This window comes from Harpia harpyja, chromosome 17 (assembly GCF_026419915.1).
Source record: "Harpia harpyja isolate bHarHar1 chromosome 17, bHarHar1 primary haplotype, whole genome shotgun sequence".
NCBI lineage: Eukaryota > Metazoa > Chordata > Aves > Accipitriformes > Accipitridae > Harpia > Harpia harpyja.
Window position 1 is genome coordinate 20732235 of NC_068956.1, and position 24454 is coordinate 20756688.

The following is a 24454-nucleotide window of genomic DNA, read 5'->3' on the forward strand; positions in this document are numbered from 1 at the left end:
GGCCCACACATTTGGTATTATTCTAATCTCTGAAAGCTAGATTGTTTTAAGACATGACATTTAACATCCCCCCTGCTAATGTTAGCATTAACTGTTATAGCCCTGGCTATACTTCTTGTGCAAATAAAAATCTGATTCCTCCTTTAATCTTGCTAAGTTGCTCAGAGCCCAACAGATGTGAGTAATCCTAGCATTGTAAAACAATATGTATTTTATAATCAGGAAGAAATGCATTTTGGTCAGCAAATATATTGAAGTTTAAGTTTCCAAAGAGGTTATAAACAACAATACATAAAATAGGATATATCTTAAGATAAGTGTATAACAGCAGCTTATAAAATGAACATTTGGAAGTAACTTCCAAATTATCTTCAGAAGTGGAAAGAAAAGTGGTAAAAATATTTCAGGCTCCACAAATATGAAAACTGATTCAACCAATTAAGAAAACATCTAGAGGACTGTGAGTAAACAAAGAGCCTCCAGAAGTTGCTTTAAATGCAGATAACTGAGATCACATATGTACACATGTAGGGGGAGACCCCAAAAATTCTTTAGGAAAAATCAACAGGCAGCATGGTCTCCTGACAGGATTATATTTCCCAGTAAATCCCATCAAACCTCTGAAATCTAACAGACACCAGTGACCAGAACAAGGAAAAAACGTTTCAGGTAAAATGACTATCACAATGTGGACCGGAGCATTCCCAGGAGAATTAATGTTGCTCCCACAACAAGGAAGGTGAAAATCCTGTAGCCTGGTATACAGTAAATGGTCCACAGCTTAAAGTTCCTGGAAATGCCAGCCTGAGCTGAGCCGGCAGTTGTTCAACCATTTGTCCCTCTGTAGCTACAGGCAGTGCCCAGGATCAGCTCTGAGCGGCCAGGTCTCACGCTGAGATGCCTGAAACCAGGTTCGTCTCCAGCAAGGTCAGACTTGGAGAGGCCAAAAAAAGTGTCCCTCTCCCTCGCTCTGCCCATTGGGTACAGTCTGACTTGCGTTCCCATCATGAAGAAGATCCTGTTTACAGTATATTCTGTGGGCATCCAAAATGCAATTGTGTATGTTTCCTAAGCAGTCTCCTTCAGACTGCACCTAGGAGGAGCAGATGCAGAGAATAAGGCTTCCTGTATTATCTGGAGCACTCCTAAGATTTCCTGGGAGAAAAATAAGGCCTCACCTACAGTAGGAAAAACCCCATAATCTAAGTACATGCGTAAATTGACACACCATGAACATGTTTTGTGATTCCATTACAGACAGTCACCTGTGAAATTTCTGATGTTTGTAGACAGAAAAGGCAACTAAAGTGCCTGCCCTGTTCCTGTCGCTGCTGCATCGCAGTCAAGCACAGACTTTGGCGCTTCAGAGAGGGTGTTCGTTTGTATCTTCCAGTACCCAAAGGTAAAAGGTTTTGCTGAGAAAGCTGTATGAGAACAGTGTATTAAAACCAAAGCAAAACAGAGGATTAATGCTGTCTGCCATGTGTGTTCAAGTAGCCTGCAGTGGTTAAAATCTATGAAGACTGAAGGATTAGAAACACAGCCAGAGCCAACCAAAACTCCAGGAGGGCACTTTGGGACAGGACTTAAATTTCCCAATGGAAATAGAAGAGACAGAGTGCTTTGCTTATAAAATACAGGCACTAATTGAATGTGATTGGGTCCTGCCACTTAATAAATTACCGTTCATCTGCTGGGTCTTCATAAGCGTATGTGTGCATGCCCTTAGCCCTCCCTGTCTGTAAGATAAAAACGTGTTAACTCAAACCACCTTCACAGAACTGAAGCTGGTGCATGTTGGTTTTCAGCTCAGCAAGGAGCATGTGTACGCTCAGTATCAAGTGGTACCTTGTTAAAGTGCTATGAGCTGTTCACAGATCTCAGATTATACAGTGATAGGTGTACTAGCAGCCGAAGACACAGAAAAGTTTCACTGGGCTAAAAACAGTGCAGCTCTATTGATCTGATGCCAGCTGAAGATTGAGCCTACTGCACTTAGAGAACAGAGATACCTACTTGGGCTTCTCAAATTAAAAAAAAGTTCAAAAGAAGTGGTAACTACAGATCCTTTTCCTGGCTTTCTTTCTAAGACTCAGGAAAGCTGGTGAGGGACAAATAGCGAACACTTGGACAGACACAGATTGGTTGGAGACTCTCAGCACAGGCAGATAAAAGAAGTTCAAACTTAGCCATCTTGATTAATCTCTCCCAGGTGGAGAAAGTGGGAATGGAACAGGGTGAATGTGTGGGCATCCTTCACAAGGACTTCTGGGTAGGTTTCAGTGCCCACTGAGAGAGTAATCTGTAAGGTTAACAAATGAACACGATGATGAAATGCTCAGCTGGTTTGTTAACAGGAACCAGAGATGGTAAATGGGACAGAGGGGTAGAGAGAGACAGTGGGATAGGCGTGACAAGTGGCAATATGTTGAGCCTGTTCTGTTTCTGCTATATATAGGAGATAGCAGTTATCTTACAGAAGGAAATGTAGAACAAGATGTGCGGATTTGGAGATGATGTGGAACTGACAACCTGAGAAATACCATCCGTAAAGGAAGTAAGTCGAAGACGCTGAGAAATCTGCCTTATGTTTAGGATATGAGGGATGAGCAGGCAGTGCAAAGCAAAGATGGAGAAACCTGAATATGGTGGTACAAATGGTGTTCATTTGCTCATTTGAAATCTTGATATTGTTGCAGGGCAGCGGAACCAGACGGGTCACTGGGGGAAGAAAGCCCAGGCAGAATAGATCACCAGGACACATTTGCAAAGAGCTAAAAAGAAGAGAAATAACTTAGTTTTCAGAGAATAAAGTTGTTAGAGTTGAAGAACAAGTGAGTGAACATCCTTGGACCCCTTAGTCACTTATGCAGAAATATGCCAAATGGTTTTTCTGTAATGACAATGTTAGTTAAAGGTGCAAGAGCAGCACTGCACTGGAGGCTCGGCAACCCCCCGGGCAGCTGGCCTCGAAACCTGACAAGAAGCTGAGAATGCATTTCAGCTAGCCACGATGGGAATCTGAAATTGTGTAGCTATGCTTTCAATGCTTTTTCTTGGATATCAGCATTTTAGGACGTTTTTCACCTACACCAGACCATATATAACACACTATGTCTGCATTGTTCAGCTGGAAAAACAGTTAATATTCCCTTGAGTGCATATATGCCATTTGCATGAATTGTATGCCCCAGTGTAATTTAATCTGACTCTGCTGTCTTGAAATCACAGACCTTATTCCTCTACAGCTCAACAAATCTGAAGTGTATCCAAGGCTTCAGATACAAAATTTTCCGAGTGGAGAGATTATCACTGGAGCGTGTATGAGATCCAGTGACGGACACATGACACATCCAGCCTACACAGCTCTCCCATTCACACTGCAGGGATTTGGGCTCAGACACAGGGCCTGGAAACTCCTGAGGAGACTCGGCAGTAGCACGGTAAAGGAGGATGGGAGCAGTCAGGCAGGCTGCCTGCTGAAGACACTAGGAAGAAGGTGAATGAGGCTTGCAGCAAGAATAACTGAGCTGTGATAAGGTAAAAGGAGAGCACCAGCCTGGGTAGAAAGAAGGGACAATGACTCTTGTGTAAAGGTTTTTTTTCATAAAATATTGACTATGCTCTTTTGGATGCTGCCCAGGCATCCTCACAAATGAACATGCTCCATTGACACTGATACTTCTGTGCCTCCTACTCAGCTTTTCCTAGACAAGGAGGGTCATGGCAAAATGAAGCTGAAAAAAAGGAAATCTGCCGTTTTCTGAGCTGAGAGGAGCAGTGCCAGGATCAATACAGCATGAAACAATCATCGGACATGGCCTCACAGCAGTCTCTGTAGCCTTCATTGCAACCTTTCTCTGTGTTTCTGGATTGTCTCTGGAAGCAAAGGAATGATTTCCTCGTTGTTACAAGAAGTACCCATCAAAGTGGTTTTAAAGCAGAAAACCAAAAATGGCGAAAGAGTTCTGAGGAGCAAATTATGTGACCTCTTATGTCAGGTACAAATAAGGGAATTGCTGCTCTTAACACTGTGGATCGGGGGTCCTCATGTGTTCCCATGGTCCTCACTAATCAGTGGGCAAAAATCCTGGCAAACATTATGTTTAGGACAACATCATGAACGGCTCTTTTCCATCCACGAAAGTTTTGTGTTTTTACATTTCATGTTTTACATCAGTTCTGTCTGGGTTTATTCGATTTGCTGTCCTCAGAAAGCTCTCCCAAGATCCTGCTCCCCAGTAATGTCGCTAACAAATCAGAGACATGCAGTACTTTCTGCTCAATTAAGAACAGAAAAACAACCCTCATCCATGCAATATCTAGCCTGTCGCTAAGACTGGTGCTGAGCAGTTCATACAGATGTTCAGGAAAGACTACAACAGGCAGCTACAGAATAACATCTCCATAAACTATATTTCCTCCTGATCTTTGTTATTCAGTGACACATGGTCATTGCCTAATAATATTTGGATTTATTAAATGTTTTTTTAAAGAGGAAAGCTGCAGCAATCTCTTCTTTGTGTTCTCTTTCATTGTGTTCTCTTCTACACAAATGTGAGCTTTTTTTGGACTCTGTCACAAAATGAAATCTTTCAGCAGGGAGAAATCGAGTGCTGTGCGTGCTGCCCATCCTGTTCTTCCTTCCCTCTGACTCTCCTTGGGACCCTATGCATTTATTCCCTGTCACCACCTGCTCTCCATCGCTGAAATATTAAATAATGGCATGGAGATGTACCTTTGTGGGGACTGCTCTGCCAGCCAACCCACTCTCGTGAAATGAGGAGGATGCCACTGCAGTGACCTGACTATCCAGAGACAAGCGGGGCAATGAAAACTAACATGGCAGGGCAGCTAGGTTGGTTGCAAAATATTCACAGCTTTATAAGCTCTTTTAGATTTGGGCTGGCCTACCAATTCATGATGCAAGTGTTGTCCTTATACTCTGTATTTACATCACAGATACTGCAATCCAGCGGGTGCTCTTCTTCTGCCACCGACCCTTTCTGTGGCATTAATTAAATTGCTTTACCTCACTGGTTCTTTAATTGAATCGTGTTCTTGTAGAGTATGATCCCTCTTTAATGTTTCAGTATCATGATGTTGACTTGATGGGTGCTTTTAACATCGTAACATACTTAATAATAATGAAATATAACTAGCTTAGAAAAGTCAAACAGTTTTCTTATGGCCTTGACTTAAAACGTTTTCCATCCTATGATGGTCTGAGAGTTTGCTATGTTTTTGAGGAAAATAGAAATGGATTTGTAATGTCACGCACTGGAAAATCTTTCAGAATAATGTATGCTTACACAAACACTTTTATTATTACTTCACTCTTCATGATCCTGTAGTCTGCCAGTTTTACACAAATTTAGTCCTGTCTAATCTTTTCCTACAAAACAAGCTATTAATAGAAGATGTTTTTGCTGCTCCTCTGCACTAACCATTTGTTTGCACACAAAGATTACTTACAGACTGTTCTTTTTTTAGCTGATTTAATTTGTTTAAAAAAAATCTAATTGATTATACAAAAGAAAGAGACCGTTGTACCTTTGCAGATGCCTTTGACCTGTTTTGCAGAACAAGATTGTGCTGTGGTCTCCAAAGATCTGTAATCTGTATATTTGCTTTTTGTTATTCTAACTTTGGTTGCTTATATTAGGTAAGTTACTGTTTCATTTGCCTTTCAGCAAGGGACACTTCACCTTTCCAAAGTATCATCTGATCCATATTTTTACTAGGTTTCTGTTCTAATGCAATCCATTATTTCTGGAGGCTTTTAACAAGCGGAAGAATATCGCTGTGCTCAGAGTGAACATCTGCACTGGTCAGGAAAATGATCATTGGGGTTATATTTGACCATTTCCAGAAGCTCTGGCAGGGTAGATTTATAGTATAAGAAAAACTCTAAGTTCACCCATGCCTCAGGAATTCAGCTTTCACTAAAGCACTGAAACTTTTCTCCTTGTTCACATGCTCATGTTCTCCTGCCTTTCATATAAATGCATTGTTACACATATCTACAAAGAAAAGGATACAAAAAGACAAGCTGTAGCCAGTAGTCACAGTGACAAGATTATTTTGAACTGCCTTTAAAGTTTCTCATGTTAATGACTGGCAAATAGTTATGTCTTCTTAAAAGCCTCAGTCCAATACAATGGAATGGCAACTGTGAAACGTAACGATTTCCCAAATAAGCTCTTAAAACAGAGGAGTTGCAGTCTCTCAGATATACAGAGTTCACCTGCCTTTAATTTTAAAAGCCTAAAGAATTTACAAATTGTGCAAGCTTGTAGTCCCTTGTTAATTATACTTTGTGTTTATATAGCAGCTCTATCTCAAAGCTCTCTCCAAACATTAAGATTCCTAGCACTTCTTTTATGTAGGTATTATTATCCCTGTCATTATCATTACCACATTTTCCATTTTATAGGTGGTAAGTGAGCAAAATCACACTGTGAGTCAGTAGCTGAATTGGGAATAGAATATTGTCCTGACTTGCTTTAATTACTCACTAACACGATTGTTATTTGTGGGTTGAAGCGATACGGATTGTGTTCAGTGTAAAATATCAGCAAATAAGCAGGATTCTTTCGATTTGCAAGATTTTTGTTTGTATAGCTGTCATACTAATATTTTTCAGCTGTTGGTCTGGCTTTAAGTAGCTAATAAGAGATGCTGTCGCCTTCCAATTAAATAAGTATCAATAAATTTTGTTTAATATGATACAATTTGCATAATAGACTGGAACAGCTCAAATGAAGCTTAGTCTATCAAGCAATGAAGTATTTAGGTATTTAGGTTGTGTCCTATTGTAGTCATAGTAAAAATCGTTATGGAAATCTATGGAGAAATGTACTTCTGTAAAGTAGCTGTTTTTTAAACAACAGCTGTTATTAATTAGTCTTTTTTTAACATGAAAATACCATATGTGATGACTAAATCAAGTTAAAGCTACTTGCAAATAATTTTTTTTTTTAAATCAGAACACATTTTGACTGATATGAAGCACAGGAATGTGCTCAGCTAAAACATGATGACACTTTCATGAACTAGACAGTTAAACCTCATTTTCTCCTTCTCCAGGACTGTTTTAACCTGGAAAGACAATCTAATCACTTCATTGGCTTAAACATAGGTAGCTTAACTTCAGAACATCCCACTACCAGCATCCCATTCCTTTGCTTCTCTGTCATCAAACGTCATAAGAAATAGTAAAATAAAAAATAAAAATTGAAATGAGTGGTTACTCAGAAGACCACAAGATATAGTCCTGGGAGAAACTGAAGATGCCCTGAGAACTGAAAGCATGGTCCTCCCATAAAGAACTGTAAGATGCTCAATAAGACATCATGATTGTATAGGACTCCAGTCAAGGCCACTACTAGCAGAGGACATTTAACATCACAAGCTAGACTGATACTAGTGAGCACCAGTGACCTTGTATGATCAAGCTCTTTCCTTACTCTCCTCTCCAGTGCACCTTGTCCCTAACATCTGCTGGGAACAGTCCTTGGCCTCAACACTATGGTGGCACATTGTTTGTGAGGGTGCTAGTCATCACAGGCCCAAACTGTGCTACAAGGCATGCTAGCGATGAAGCTGTACGGACACCCAAGCCCATATCCTTGTCTCTGTCTACTGCTCCGATGAATAGATTCACATCCAGAGAGGATTCCAGCTGACCTTTTCAAAGAGCACCATGCTTCTCCCACTTCTAGATGCTAATGATCCTGCAAACTAAATTCTAATCTCCAGTCTCTCTTCCCTCAGTCATTGATCTCCTAAACAGGACATTCAAGCAGGAGCAGAGTGTCACTTTTTTTTCATCCAGTTCTCTCGGACTCTGTGTATTTTTCATCCAAGAACTACTTCACATATAATACATAAATGGCCTTTTGAACATGGATCAGAACTCAGGTTTTACATTCAGGGTGAGTCCCTAAACAGTCAGGCTAAAGAAAGGCATTTCTTGGCAAATTTCCTATACTGTGTGCTTGGCTTCTTTGGTCTTTTTGTGGCACTTTGTTTTCCTAGTCATTGTATGAAGGGCGCTAGCAGTTAATGCCATCTGCTGCAGTTCTGTTCAAGGGCTTAAGTGTCTGAAAGTTAGGGAGCTCAGTCCTTCACAGAGCCAAGCCCTTTGCTTTGACAGCCATGTTGCCTGTTCTTAGGGCTGCAGAAATATTCGCTAGGTATCTATCCCAACTGTTACCACAAGCACATCCTTTCAGCTTTTCTGATAAACAGTGGCCCTTGTCCTCCCGCCAAACTGCTGTTGCACAGTGAGACATCCTAATTTTAGCACATTCTTCATCCCTCCTGTGTAATTAAGTCACTTACTCCTTTTCCACAGTGTCCCATTCCCAGCTAGACTTGAAAGGTCCACACAACCTTCCCATTTGTTAGACCTGAACTTGTGGATAGAATGAAGCTCTATTAACTTTTAAGTTAATATTTTGTTTAATAATTTTTAATAATTTCCTTGCCAATCATTAATATATCATGTTTATGTACCAACACTATACACACACACGAAAGACTTGAGAATAGTCACCCTGAAATACTTATTGCTTTCTGTGAAGCCAAATAGTGATATTCCAAACACATTTAGAAATAGTGGATTCTCCTTTTCCTTCTCTTCTTCTTCTCTTTCTCCTTTTCCTTCTTATTCTTTTAAATAACAAATTTCTGGATACCTTTGTCATTCCATTAACTACATTGTAAAAATCCTATCCTCTGCTGGTGGTTTGCTTGCCTACAGGTGCAAAACTCAGTTCTTGGTGAATCATTGTAGAAATCCATACTTCCTTAAAAGTCTACCTTTCCAAGGAAATAGATCCCCAAAATAAACATACAAAGCCTCCTTTCCTACCTTCTGCTTGCCCCAGTTATAAAACAAAAAATGCTTGTTCGTTTCAGCAAACAAGATCACTTTCAAGGTAATTTCTCAATGCTATGTTTTGTGGATACAGCAGTCATATACACAATCCCTATATATCTGACAACTGTGGAGAAAAAATCCTAGTTGTGCAATTTGTTTCATTAGTTTTCTGTACTAACAAGGTTGCAATTCACAACATTTGTTCTGTGCCATGTTGGCACTTTACAGGCTGATCTTTAATTAATTATTCTTTAATGACCTATCCATTTGCTCATAAACCGGACCTCCAGGTCTCCTAACCACTTTATTAGGCAAGTTATGGTGTATTTCCTCCCTTCCTTCCTTCCTTCCTCCCTCCCTCCCTCCCTCCCTCCCTCCCTTCCTCTTTCTCCCTTCCTTCCTTTCCCTCTCTTTCCTTTCTTTCATTTCTTCCTTTCCTTTTGTTTCTTTTCTTTCCCTCTCTGTTATTCTTTTCATAGAAAAGACTAAATGCAATATAGCTTCTTATTCTATCTATCTCAGCTGTGTTTCTACATTTCCCCTCATTAGGAAGACATCTCGTTCTCCTAGTACCTGTTCCTGAGAGTTTATGACATACTTTAACATACACTTTGTGGTAAATGTCCAACTCTCTCAAACTTGTGGAGTAAATACGACAGACTGGAAAGGAATTCATAGCATTGAAAGTGGCAGGTGATTGATATATATATATATATATATATGAGAAATACTATAGCATTTCACATTTTTTTCATGCTAATAGCATTTCACATTTTTTTCATGCTATCACAGTTTACAGAATTTTTAAATGTGCATTCTCATAAGGATTATTACATATGTCTCTAACTAGAGCAGCTGAAACTGCATTTAGCATTAGGTCCTTGTAGGCCTGTGATTGTAATGACAAATGGTATTTTTATGTTGTATAATTTTCAGTTATGTAATTCCATTTCTTGTAATCTCTCTTCTCACTGTTATGTGTTGCTCCCCAAATAATAGCTATTTACAATTGTCACCTCTACACTGTATCTCCTATGTTCCACCTGCTCTTCTTCATTGTATAAAATGCATTGTCATGTTCATTTTTGCCTATTCTTTTGTTTTCTGTTCTGTAGACTCAGTCTTCCCTTTGCTTTCCAAGCTTCTTTTTTTCACACTGATGCTACTCTAGCATGACCTACAAAAGTGGTGAGAGGTGGGTTAGCTAAACTATATCCTGGGCCTCTCAAGGCAAGCAAAAATATTTGCATCATAGCAATTATTTAGAGACCTAATTTTTACTTCTGAGCCATGAAGGTCAGAAGTAGGAGGCAGTGCTAGCAGGAAAGAATGTCTATACGTAGGATTCTGCCCAGTTCTATATGCTACAGGCACATCTTAGATAAGTACACAGAGAAAAGTTATGGCATCAATACTTTCTTTGAATATGTGCAAAATAGCTAAAAAACCTCCTGCTATCATGCAAGAACATTGCTACATCCAAATATGTTCTTGTAGGTCTTTAAAAAAACCTGGTCACTCTTGTTGAGTGTTTATTACATTGATATTTTCTCCTTATTTCCAGATGCTGCTGCAGTTGGTTTTATTTTATTTTGGAGAGAGCTTTATGTTCTCTCAGAGCATCTCCTGATAAAAATCAGATAATTCAGTTACTTTCCCAAAGTGTTTTCAGTCTGATTTCAGACATGACACGGGGAACAGCATAACAAAACTTTGCAGAAGGAGACAGAGAGAGAGAAAAACAAAGGGTTCAGTAATAAGCGATTACATGGTTCTCCAGTAGAGTCTAATACACCGTGGTGAAGCAAGTTTAAACTGAAAACACAACTGCTTTCTTGCTGATATCACTGGGAAAATAAGCACTTCTAAGATGAATGATGTTATTTTTGTACAAATGGATTATTCAGAAGCACATCCTACATCATATCAGGTAAATGCCAGAAATAACGAAGTGAAAACCTTGAGCTCATTTGTCTGTTAGAGCCTTTTCTCTTTTAAAAGCTGATCATACCATCACTGAAGACGGAGGCCCCTCACCATGGAAGAGATCATCCCTTTTGCAGCTGGGGCAGCTCCATTTGCCACATGGGTTTTTGGGAAAGAGGGGAAGAAATGCCTGCAAGGGGCTGTTGCTGAAAGGTGCTTGATCCAATCCAACAAGCAATTAGTGACATACTTAGTTTTACCTTTGTGCTTGTATCCTGGTTTGGATTTAACTACAGGTCATGGTACCTTGCAGAATAAGACATTCACGTTTCTGATCTTAGTTTAGAAAATACAAGCATAAAGAAATTTTGTGCTTATGAAGTTTGGGGATGATCCTGTAATTAAAAATTAATATTCTTTTACTCCCTCCTCCAAATTACACCCTCAGAAGAAAAAGGCTGAAATAGTATAAATCTAGTAAGAATTAGTTTTATGATTAAATAAAATTTCTAAAATGAATTCAAATTTCTGTAAGAGGAGTGTTACAGAAGGTGGTCGCTTGTTAATGTCCTGGCTACAAGCAGGTTGACAGACAGGTCAAAAGAACAGGGCTGTCCACAAAGGCTTTCAGCTATGCAACAACATGAGAAGAAGGTATTTCCAGTAGCTGGTATCAGGATTTCTTTTGCTATTGTGATAGTCAGAAAGTGGGGATAAAACCAGGGGTCTCTCAAGTGCTTAGGGCCCAGGAGATAAGAGCAGAAGAGAATAGTAACGAATGCTACTAGCTTCCTTCTTCACATAGTAGTTGATAAAAAAAAAGGATTATAAAAGGCCATGGGCAAAATTTGAGCAATGTACTTCACTGATGAACAGCGCAGTGAGCCTGGAGTTGACTGAGCATGGATTTTTTCTGGTAGAGCTGAAGGTAAATGGCTTTGTCATCCATTACACTTTCCCAGCTTTCTCAGATTTCCTCCCTGGAACAAAGCCAGGATGTTACAGGGAGCGGGAGGGTTGTTATGTGCATGGAATGAACAAGAAAATCTCCTGTCTCAGGCTGAGCCATGCGCTGCCTGGAGAAGAAAGACCCAAATTCAAGTCCCTTCTCTACCAGTCTCCTGTCTGCAGACAACAGCCACCAGACCATTATCCTGTGTGTCCCTTTCACATTGTTGCTGTTCCAGTTTGTCTAAATATCCAGATGGATCATACAAGCATCTGTCAGGACTGCTCTCTTCCTGGCCCATGGGATAACCTGGTTATTTGGTTCGTTCTCTCCCTTGGAATTTTCCCCCTTATCACCTGCTGGTGGGATGGGAAAGTGCCCTGGATCCCACGATGTAGATGCAGCCTTGAGGCTGCACAAACCCACCATCCTCCGGGGCTGGATCTGACCCTGTTGCAAATGGAATTTGACTGAACAAGTGCTTTATCCCATATTAAAATCTGGAGTGAATGGTATGTTGAACTAGCTCTGAAATGCATTCAAACTGTGTTAGGGGAAGCAGGTGAGGGGCTGTTAACATGAAATTGCATTTAAATTCTGGATCATTATGCTTAAACCTCTCTCCAGTCTAAGCAATACAAGTTTCTTTTTTCTCTCTCAGTGATATCCACTGGTATGGTCAGTTTGTTTCACCAACCACTAGTAAAGTTCTCTGTTTAAAAAATATAATTGAAGTCTGCTCCTCTGAATTCACTGAAAACTCTGTAAACTATTAAGAAGAGCAAAAAGATTAAATCTGAAAGGTCATTACTCTGATTCTGCCTTTCTAAAATGTATTGTCTAATGAAAAAATAAATAGCATTTTTAATGTACAGTTACAGATAAAATCCTGCCCTGCTTTCCTCCCTTTGTCTTAGTTTTACCCAGATCTGCTACTCATTAGTAGATGTACGTATGTTGCAGCTTTAGAATTCTGTTGTTATAATTAAACTGAAGATCTGTGTACTCGGTCAGACATGTCCAATATTGTCTATTTATTTCTTCATAGTCTGGACCCGTATTCTACTCCTGCTGCCATTTAACATCCTGTTGAATTCAGCAAAACCTTAGTAACCTTCCTCAGTTGGCATCACATACATCCTTTTTTTTTTTTTCTTCTCACCTTCCCATGTGGTAGGTTTCTCCTTTACCAGAACAAGAAAAGAATATTTTTCTAAAGTAAGAATAGAAATTGAATATGCAAAATTGTCCTTAATCTTCATAAGGAATCATCTCCTGAGAATGAAGTAATTGTGAGCCCACATCACCCAGACTACCCTTTTCTAGAAGGTGTGGGAGAGAGAAAGAAAAAAAGAAAGAAAGAAAGAAAGAAAGAAAGAAAGAAAAGGGAAGAATGAAGGAAGGAAGGCAAGAAGGAAAGAAGGAAGGAAGGAAAGAACATTTGCTTCTGAGCTGGGTAGCCTGGGAAGCCGCGTTGTCAGCCATAGTCAAGCTATTTCCAATCAAAATCTCTCAAGGACACTTACAGTATCTTTGCAAGACAAACGTTTACATGTGCAGGATCTTAGGTGACCTATCAGTGCATATGAAATAACAATCTATTTTATTTTGTTTTTAAAATTCATTCTATTTACAGTGCTAGGGTTTCAGACCATGTTTAGATCACTGGGCTTCACCTATAGTAGTGGAAGTATGTAGTGTCCTAAAAGACTTCTATACAGATGGCCTTAATCCCATGGGGAGACTGCAAATTATTACGAGGGTCATTGGCATTCATCGAGTACTTGGTCTGTCTGGCAAATGATGACATCCATCTTGGTGCGAAAGGGATCATGCATTATTCTATATGCAATCAACTGCTAAATTTGAACAGTGGTAGGACAATAAATTTTTTTTTCAAGAAGGGTCATTAATAGCCAAGGGCCTGAACCATCAGACCTTTACTTACATGAACAGTCTTTGCTCAGACAGGTTATCTCATTAGGCAACTGCCTTGGTGAAAAAGGGCCTTTTAATACAGCGTTCGAGGAATTAGCTTGTGAAGGAACAACTTCTCTAATTAACAGATTAAAAAAAAAATCCATGTACGAAAGTCCATTTGGGGGATTTGCAAATATGTATGCTGTCTGCTTCTTAACAATGTGAATCCAGAGAAAACTGGGAGTTATCAAGGTTGTAATGAGTACAAACTTTGTTGTAAAAGACAAAAACTATCCCCTTAATATAATATCCTCTATCGCACAGCGGCCAATCCTGCTTAAGCAAGAAACCTAACCTCCATAAATGTCATACTGCATATATACTATGGGGAAATTCACTATAACTAATGAGCAATTTATTCTTGACAGAGGGCACTCTTGAAGTTATCATATCCTTTATTTTCATGCTAAATAAAGGAAGGGTTTTTCATGACCACATTATCTATTGGCGATATATTCTTTTTTGTATTTTTGTATTCAAATCTAATTATATCAGTTAATCAGAGCAAAGGAATAATGCACAGCTACTGGTCCATAACAATATATATTTCTTTCCCCTGTTTTCTGAAACTCCCTGTATTCTGATCATGGGTATTTGCATACATATACTTTGGTTGAGTAGCAGCCAGTATGAACCAGAATGCCAAGGTATATACAGTATAAAATAACAGTACAGTTATTTTCCCCTCTTCTCCACAATGCTTCTCTTCTGTCTCTCTCATTAAAAATTGTAAAATTAGCTGCCAGCAAGAGCAAAAACTACCTCTGCCTTTCATTTCTTTTAGCTGAAGCAGAAATATTCCAAAATTGTACATGAACACCGACAGAAAAGGGGCTGAGACTGTAGGGAAAGAGTTAAATATTTGCTGAGGTCCCTGCCCTTCTCCACTCCCTGGACCCATCTTTCACTTCCTACAGTTTAGGAAAACCCTTATACTTGGAATAATTTTCATACTAACACACAAGACACATTTTCACTATTTGCTAATCCCGAAAGCAAGGAATAATGTGAGTAGCGTTTTGAAAGTAATAAGTAAAAAATACATGAATCATTCTGGGCATTTCAGCCCACTGGTCTGGGTGAAGGTGGGTGCATAGGGACAGGGGCAGGAGGGATAGGAAGAAGTAGCTTGGGACATGAGGAAGGCAACTGGTCAGATGGCAAAAGACAGCAGATGAAAATAATACACAAGGGATTTTAAATTTATTTAAGGCAATTTAACTTTCAGTAGCTTTGTGTTGCCTCTTCTGACAAGTAAAACCTGAAGACATAGTCAAATATTCTAGTGCAATAACTAAGTAGTCCTATCTATTAACTTTTGCAATAACCACATCATGAGTCAGTAGATTCTTTGGCTTTGAAGTTTATTGAATACACAGTGTTTTCGTGTTATGTTATGGGTTTTTTTTTTGGAAAAAACCAAACCCCAACAAAATTTCTAACCATCTGGTAACTTCTGAATGGTAGTCTCAGATCAGTTTCTACAACTTCACAAACTCACCCATGCTTTTGGGATTAAGTGGTATCCTTGTCCCACCTTCAGTTTTGGTTAAAGGATTCAGTGGAGTCTGGTCGGGGAGCGCAGTGCTACTGGTTTATACCACACACTTGGTTGCTTCTGAGTGGGATCAGAGGTGTTCTCCAGTGGCACAGGCCATGACGACTTGCCCCCGCACCCCCCAACCTTGTTTTGCAGCCCCCCACCCAGCTGCTGCTTTGCAGAGAGTAGTTGGAGGAAAGAGGGAATGGCCTGAAGGTCGCCTTGCTGTTTTATTCTGTGGTGGTTGTGTTCTCCCCTAAGGCAGCCAGCAGAGAGCACGCATTAATGCAGACCTCAGATGTGCACGTTGGAGGTTGGAGAAAGGTACGGAGGAAGAAAGGGGTGCAGGCATAATGTCAGCAGGGATGTGGAGGTGTGGCTGGTGTGCAAGAGGGGGGTGTGCATGTGTGCAAGGAATGCCGGGCTGAGAATGCATGGGGGAGGTGTGTTTCGGGCAATGACACTGGCTATGCACCTGAGGGAGCTGAATGAGAGGAGCAGTGGGTAAATGAGTGGGCAAGGGCTTGTCTTTCAGTTCTGGACTGAACTTCCTACCTCTCTGTGCAGCCTCCGCAGCACCTCTCTAAAGCATCAGAGTGTATCATTCTGGGGAGGGGAAGGAGTAATGGGAACCTCCATTCCTCTGGTTTTAGAGAAAGCCTGAAGTTGCAGTCCCTTTGCAAATGATTGGGACTATCCCAACTGGGTTGAACATAGTTCATACCCTGCGGTGTAAGTCTTTCTCCGGAACAATCACAGAGTTAACAGTGACTGGCCGAAGTTCACAAGCTGCGGTGCATTTACCAGAGACAAAAGCAGTACAGAAGAAATCTATCTTGAAACACGTGCTTAAATGCACTGCTTACCAGCTCCTACCCACCTCTGAGACAGGTTCTGGGCTATCAGGGTCAACAGATCCAACAGATCTTTGTTCTTGAATGAAGATTTTCTGAACTCATGTCAGAGCTCATCTTGTACACATTTTCCTCCAGGCTTTTCAGGTGGCTTCAGGCCACCAGAAAAGCCTGATGCTTTCTGGATTTCCTTAAAGCCCTGCTACTCACGTTAGGGCTTTACAGTAACTCTGCTCCCAGTGCTTGGGGTTAGTCCAGAGCACACGACGTGGGACTGAAGGAATCTCCCGGGCCATCAGGTCTTGTCCCATGTTACCATACACAACCACATCGCTTTGCTCCTTTTGGAAATACGAAGAGCTCCATCCTGAAGGTAATTATTATTTTTGCCCCGTTATCCCTGCCGGAAGTATTTTTCAACTCATAAGTTCTCTGATGTTTAGAAATCGCCTGATTTTTACCTTGAATGTATTAATGGCCAGTTCACACCCGTTTGCTCTTGAAGAAGACACCCGCGATGATACACTTAGCCTTGGTAAGGCAAGTTTTTACAAATCCCCCTCCGTGCCTGTGATACCTGTTACAATTTGGTACGAGGGTCCCTGGCATTTCTTAGCTCCCTCAGAGTCACACCGGCCTCACGGGAAACGGACGGGCGCGCCGGCTGCGAGGAGAGACGGGCGCTCGGGTGGCCGTGGGGGACTGGGGTGCCGTGCGGGAGCCTGGCGTTCAGGGCGTGGCACCGATGCGAACGCGGCGGACTGGCGGTGGGTGCACGCCGCAGCCGGGAGGCGAAGGCGCTGGGGGTAGCCGGGGGGGGGTCACTGGACGTGGGCGCTCCGGCCGTGGCGTGTCTGCGTGCGGATGGGGACGCGGGGCCGGGGCCGGCCGCGGCAGACGGGGATGGGGACGGCCGGTACCTTGGGGTGTGTTGGGGGGAAGGGGGTACGGGCCGGTCTCCGCGTCCGGGGACGCGAAGAGCGGGGGGGGGCGTGCGTGTGTGTGTGTGTGTGTGTGTCAGGCGGGCAGGGGAGGGATGGGGGCTGCGGGACCGCTGCGGGGGCCGGCGCGATGCGCGGGGCCGGCTGCGCCGGCGGCAGCGCGGGGGGCGCCGAGGGCGCGGGCGGCGGCGGGACCCCGGGGGGGGCCGCCGGATCCTGCGAGGCCCGGGCGGGGGCCGCCCCCGCCGCCCCCTCCGCTCCCTCCGCTCCCTCCGCCGGCGCGGGGCCGTGCGGGGCGGCGGCGAGCGGGCCCGGCCGCGCTGCCTGACGTCACCGGCCGGGGCGGCTATAGGCTGCGGGCGGCGCTCCCCGAAGCGGCGGCGGCTCCGCTCTGCGCGCTCACTCCGCGCTGCCGCAGCCCCCAGCGCCCGCGGCGCCCGGGCGCTCCCTCGCTGCCTCCGCCGGCGCAGGTAAGGGGCTCCGGGGCGAGCTCCGGCACCGCGGGGCAGGTCCCCGCCCGGCGTCGGCAGCCTGCCCGCGCCGGGGTGCGGGGGTCTGGCAGCCGGGCCGCCGCTCCTTCCCTCCCTCCCTCCCTCCCTCCCTTCCCGCGGCAACTAGTTGGGATGAGCGGCCGGGCGGTGCCGCCCGGGGCGCCGAGTAATTTGCGAAGTCGGTGCGGCGGCGCAACGCCCCGTCCCCGTCCCCGTCCCGCCAGCCCTCCGCCGCCCGCCGGCGGGGAGCCGGGGCCGCTCGGAGCGCTGCCGTGGCGGGGCGCAGGGAGGAGGCTGCCGCAGCCGCCGGCGCGGTGTTTTGGGGAGGGGGGAGCTGCGCAGGGTGGGTGCCCCGGAGCGCTGATGTGTCCGGATCCCGTTGCAGGCTGCTCTGTCACTTTAGAGCGAGGGCGAGGCTGAGCCGGCAGCATTTCCAGCGAGCGCCCGCCAGCAGCCCGGCACCGACTGCAATTTAGGCATCTTCAGAGAGGGGAGGAAGATCCTCATCTTCCGAAGCCTCCTCAATGAGTGCCAAGCTCTCCAAGGAGTTGAGACTGTCCCTGCCACCTTGTCTCCTGAACAGGACATCGTCTGCCACCTTAAACACCAGCAGCACCTGCATCACGCAAGTGGGTCAACTCTTCCAGTCCTTCTCATCCACCCTGGTTTTAATTGTCCTGGTCACCCTCATCTTCTGCCTGATCCTCCTCTCCCTCACCACCTTCCACATCCACAAGAGGAAGATGAAGAAGCGGAAAATGCAAAAGGCTCAGGAGGAGTATGAACGGGACCACTGCACCCGCAGCAGCAGTAGCAGCCGCCAGCACCCTGGGACGGGGGTGCAGGGAGAGGCACCCCAAGGAAGAGACAGCCGGCTGGGAAGACCCCCCCAGGACTCAGAGATCCAGCGCCCCTCTCCCACGGCAGCCCCGAGCTCTCAGCAACCACGGGCTTGTTTGGACACAGCTGGTGCGGGGCTCCTGCACACGGTGATTTTGTCATGATGGTTTGGGGGAGACCTCGCAAAGGCGCTGGTTGGTGTTTGTAAATACCCGAGTGATTATTCTAGTCCCCGAAGAAGAAGAAAACATTGCTAATTCAAATGAACGAACAAGCCCATGATCCAAGCGCATGACAGATTACATTGCGTTTCTCATTGACTGTGCGAGGAAAAGATGCGTCTTTTTACCAGAGAAGGAGCTGCACACAGCTACCAAATATCAAGTCGTCCACCTGGAGGAGAGGGTCAGGGGTGGGGGGGGTCCCTTTTCCTTGGACAACATTATCCCAAGGACCGGGACGATCCCCCTCTCTCGGGATTCCCGCTGCACCCTGTGTCACCATTGCATGGCTGGGCTGGGGCGTGGGTGAGTGGCGGGCGGGGAGAGGCAGGTCTGGCGGGTGCCTTGGGACCCCCTGTCCCCTTGGAGCAGAGCGACAGTCCACCCTGGTCTCTCCTTCTGTGCTAGGACCTATGCCCCTGTCCCACCCTCTTGCTCCTTTCCAAGACTGTATATTGTTTTGTGTAGAAATGGCCACCCCCAGTTGGGCTTAACTGCAAGTGCCCTCCAGCCCCATGGTCCCGTGCCCCCCAGCTGCAGCGCTGAGCATCCCACTGTCTGGGGGGATGGAGCCAGCTGTCTGCACAGAGCGATGCCTGAGCTCTCCTCTCCCCTCAGCTCCCTTCATTTTCAAATGCCCCCCCCCCAATCCCCATCCCCATGCCATGAAACCTGAAACCCAAACCCAGTACAGTTTTGTGTGGCAGGGAGAGGTGATGTGCAGTAACTTGCCCATCCTCTCCCAGGGGAGGGTGTCCTTGTACCTCCTGTTAGTCCTGAAACAAATCCAGTTCTGCACCAGGCACCCCGCACTGAACGCCTGTGTTTACAGCTTCGCCTCCCAGCAAGTAATCCTGCAGCAGTACAGAGCTGGCTTCTACTTTTTTAGGCTGATACATATTTTTAACCCTCCTAATCTAGTAGACAGTTAGGGACGGACAACACTTAATTTTCTCCCCTTTCCCCTCTTGGGGAACAAACCACACAGTTGTGCAAAATGTCCGCTCCTAAACCCTGGCAGATATTTATTTCAGAAGTGGCTGGTGTAGTTTCTCCCTAGCTAGCACCAGGAGTTTTTTGTCTGTGGATGGCAGGTGTGAGTGGCTGCTAGTACCGTGTGTGTTGGAGGAAGCAGCGTCGGGTACAGAAAATGCGGCTTTGCTTAGTGATTAAATCAATGAGCATTACTTGAAGGTGCCTTAACAGAGTGCCATATCCAAACTTTGAAACATCTAATGTGATATCATAGCAGAGGCAGCCCTCTACTGTGCATATTAACATCTAAAAAATACAGCAAAGAAAAGTGATCCTGAGGGATTTCTTTTTTTTTTTTTTTTTTTTTTCTTTCTTTCTAGCCTGGCATTCAAAGTGATCTGAGGAGATAGTAATAGTCCACAGCTTTTAATATTTTGTATCCACTTATTCCCTTTCTGCTGTACTTTGCTTCCCATGGTGGCTGTTAGGCTAGAAAAATCCCAGGCACACACACCAGGAGGTCTGGGGCCCTAAGCCGGGAGTGCATGCCATTAGCCAATTTAAAACGGGGAATGAGGGTGGCAGAAGTGCTCCATAATCCTCCAATAGCCCCAAAATACAGAGGTTTCAGGGCAGTGTTTCTGTTATCCAGTTTTATCCCATTCCAGTCTTGCCTGGTCTGACTGGAAATTGCTGTTGAGTTTGGATCCGTGCCTCCAGCATTTTAGGCAAGTACTGTATCACCCAGCTCAAGGAGCTGCTCCACCAGCTGAGGTTAGCGTGGCAAGCGTACCTGCGACCAAGTGGTGTTTTGCACATTGCAGTTTGATGGGAGCGATGGCTGACTCTCACCGCCAGCCGGTATGATCGGATGTTAATGGCTACTTTGTTGTTGCTGGGCAAGGAAATTGGCTTTGTTTTGTTTCCCCTGATAAAGGATGCATGAACTTTTGTGTTTAACCTCCTTATGCAACTGCAGCACAGTATTGCACCACAGGGAATAGATTTAGGACAGTGAAGAGTGTTCAGTAATGGAGCTTCCTGATTGTTGATCTCCACTAAATAGAGAGATATTACTTTCCCCTTTATTTTGTGCCTTTAAAAAAAAAAAAAAAACCAAGAAAAAACAACAGTGTATGGTTTTGAGTTTTATAAAAGCAATAAGATGTTCAAATCACTCCAGTGCATTTCTGGTTGATGATTCCACTTCTTTAGTGTCTGAAGTCAGATACTCTTCCTTCTGCCTTATGCACTCAAGGCATGCAATAATTCCCCAGAAGTGTACTGCTTGTCACATCTCATTGCAGTTATAAAATTGCCCTATTTTTGAAGAAAAAAAGAAGGATGGAGAGATAGATATATATATCTTTATATATATTATGGATATACAGGTATATATATTATTTATATAATCTCATGACACTAAAAGTAGTTGCAAAAATGTAACTGGAATTAAAATATGTTATCATGTAAAACTCTATCCTCTGTTAATTAGCTTTGATTTAATATTTTAATATCTCTGTATTTATGTAAATCTGTGTAAATTATGTGGTCTATAAGTAAAATTTCATACTGACTTTAATTTTCTCAAAACTGTGAGCTTCTTGTGGTGTCATTTAAGGTTTTTTTTTATTTCTAAAGTTAAATTATACAAGATACAAGAAGTTATAAATTCCTATTATCGCCCAGAAATACTGCAATAAGGTTCATGCGTACTCCCAATACACGATCCTGTCTTGAAGTATTGCAAGCTTATGAGGTTTAATTGAACGGTCTCAGGAGATCTAGCTGATACAAGCAGGACATGTAGGCTTTCATTTTCATGAAACAATAAGCAATCTAGGGAATAGATGTGGATTTTTAAAACAGAGTTTATGCTTGGAGGTTCTGTCAAATCAATTGCTGCAAAACCCTACAGCTACAGCTAAACTTCTGCACTTAGCATTCAGTATTAATAAGGCTGATGCTTCTTTCCCCTCCCCCCTCCTACTTAAACTAGAAAAGTGTAGGAAATTGTTCATATTTCTAAAGCATACATTTTCAGCTAACTGTGAAATTGCCCAAAGGGTTTTGAATATACATATTTTATGCAAGTGTAATATGTATGTATCTGTATCCATATATTTAAATATTTTTTGTGTAACCTTTTCTACGATATTTGATAGAGATGCTGGGTAAATGCTTGTACCATTCTCGTACGTAAAGAAGGATTTATACCCTCTTGATGTGGACATTCTTTTTCCTGTGAATTTGCACTGGTTTCGGCAAGTTATGATGGAGACCGGGCAGCTGAGTGCTGACTGCTGGAAGAACAGACAGTCTTCTCTCTGTTAAGGGGCACATCTTCCAGCTGGATTTTCCTGGTTTGGAATTGGAGCCGGTTGCCCACTAGCATCCTGCATGTGTAAGAATAAGAAGTGCTGTGGCGCTGAACAGTTCCTGTCCAGTGCAGCCGTCATCCCGTGGAAGAAGCACGACAGCAGTGACTTATTTTGTAGGTCCTAGTGAAAACAGAGAGCCTGCCGGGCGGTGTGGTGGCAGCGCTGGGGCTGGATCGGAGAGTCGGCGATGCCTCGTCCGGTGTTCCCATCCTCAGAGCCTGCTGCTGCCCTGGGGCTTCGTCCAGCTCCTGCTGGCATCAACAGGAGTGGCTTCCGCTGACTGTCAAGGGACTTGGATCCCGTCTGTAGTCCACATGGATGGTGACAGCTCTCCACATCACCACCGCTGGCCCTGCTCCTCACTCGTCCCGGCAGTCTCCGAGGGGATGGAGACCACTGCATCCCACGAGGGCTGGGATGCTTCAGCCCGGCAGCACTGGGGAACCCGCTCTGCTGCTGTCAGCTCTGCTTCTACAGACTGAGGCGTTTAGGTTTCCACATGGATCCTATGTGGATCGTGGACAGGGAATGTCATTTCATTAAAATGTGTCATTCCAGCATTTTTTTTCTGTGGAGGTTTGTCTACTGCAAATGTAGTCTCAGATGAAGTTTGCAGGCTCTCCATCCAGACATGTTTTAGCTTTTGATACATCTCTCTCAGACATATATCTGTATATATAGATATATATCTTGAAAGAAATGCTGGACAAAAAGCAAAGAACAGAGACTCCACATTATAGACAAAACTGTCCTATGACTAAAAACTCTTTTTTTTTCTTTTATTTTTAATTAATTTTAAAGGCTACTATCTTTAATGTAAATAGCAAGTTACTATGTGATTAACATTTTCCATAGCATTTCTGAGTAGTTGCTATCTTGTTTCTGGAAAGCTATGTCCAGTGTTATGAAGCAACTGTGCTTTTCTTCTTCTATTGTTATGAATATGAGTGCAACTTTTATGTAGGGAGGAAAAAGAACATGACTTGACTCTTTAGACAGGACTGAATTATTTTAAATCCAGTCATAGGACTTGGTTGCTTTTTTTTCTTTCTAGTGGTTATTCTCTCTGCACGTTTGTATTTTTTCTATGGGTACTTGAAACCCTACATTTTAATAAGTATGCAAGATATGAAGGGAAACACAAAAAATGAAGTAGGAAACATTCTTTTTCCTCTTTTGTGTAAATAGCAAAATTTATAATGACTTAGATACCATTTCATTACCTTTCTCATCTATATAGAAGTTGGCATGCCTCATATACAAATCTTTAATAACTCTTTCATTTATGTTAAAAATTAGAACTGCATTTATCCAGGACTGACTCTGTCATCTCTTTCTGGTATCTAACTCTTTTTTTCCCTGAAGCCAAGTTTTCCATCTGATCGCTAAATAAATTTCTAGTAGAACAGAGCCTCCTTCTGTTTTTAGTCTTTTACATGTAGGTCTCTGGTCTGAATCCAGCCAAACTCAATAGTGTAGAAAGTGAGTTACAAACTTGTAAAAACTGGATGGCGTATGAGCCTTGAGGAGAGAGGTGACTGTCTGTCAAGCAAACAGGTGAAATGCCTGCCAATGGTGATAGTTAGCTTTCCCGTTTGGAGTTGTGGAAGTGAAGTCTCCCCATCCACTGGATGGACCTGGGTGAAGGGCAATGCATTCCAGCCACAGCAGAGACAAGTATTAATGTCTTTCCTGATACCGTTGCTTTAAAACATCATTTTCTATATGACACTAGATCTCATTACTGTAAATTATATGTAATATATTTCTTATTCAAATCAAAGAAGTTTTCATTGCTTCATTGGTACTATATGTTCTTTGTGGATAACTAGAAGATTCATTTTCCAACCCTTTTAACCCAATACCTCCACAAGCATCAATTTTGTATGAGTTAGGAAATAAATAAATATTTGGATCAGAACACTGACAGTAAAAATTGCCTTTATTTACATAATCTGGTGTTCCAGTTGGCTTTTCTTTGTTGTTTTCTTCCTTGAAATGGAGCAAATCTGTTCATTATTTTATTTTTCTAAAGAGGACAAAGAATGTGAAGCAAGCACTGCAAAATACACATATACAAATGGGAAGAGATTTCACATTGTACAGCAGAACAAAATCATGTAGGTTTTGTTGGTTTCACAGTAATTCTTTGTCCTCTGTTTTTCAGACCCCCTCCAATTAAGCAAAATTTTTACCTAAAATCTTCTGAAAAAACTCACACATAGCAGGTAGATTGCCTTTCTTTTATGGTTTTAGCTTTGCTTACTACACAGTCAATGACAAAGTACAGGTTAAAACTTTTCAAACATCTTGTAATCTAAAAATAATAAAGTATCCCAGGGGATTACAAGTACTGTAAATAAGGGGTAAGTATAGAAGGTTGGAATGGAGAAAATATTAGCTCTATAATACAACAAAAGCAGCATGTGCTGGAGGATGAATTCATGACTGTAAACGAGCGCCTTTACA

The 24454-nt window shown here is 43.1% G+C and overlaps 1 protein-coding gene across 2 annotated transcripts; it reads left to right on the plus strand.

Moving 5' to 3' along the window:
• The first annotated feature begins 808 nt into the window (after positions 1–808).
• C17H11orf87 (chromosome 17 C11orf87 homolog) lies at positions 809–23906 on the plus strand. Of its 2 annotated transcripts, none has more exons than XM_052812893.1 (2): positions 809–823; positions 17990–23906. In XM_052812893.1, the coding sequence occupies exon 2, from the start codon at positions 18093–18095 to the stop codon at positions 18570–18572; it is 480 nt and encodes a 159-aa protein (XP_052668853.1). In that variant the 5' UTR covers positions 809–823; positions 17990–18092; the 3' UTR covers positions 18573–23906. The 2 variants fall into 2 exon arrangements, with proteins under 2 accessions (XP_052668853.1, XP_052668851.1); XM_052812891.1 differs by lacking the exon at positions 809–823 and adding an exon at positions 17431–17547 and having other exon boundaries at positions 17954–23906.
• The last annotated feature ends 548 nt before the right edge of the window (positions 23907–24454 follow it).

Bases quoted from the DNA above. Each gene is read 5' to 3' on its own strand.
- C17H11orf87 (XM_052812893.1), top strand. From the start codon at position 18,093: ATGAGTGCCAAGCTCTCCAAGGAGTTGAGACTGTCCCTGCCACCTTGT.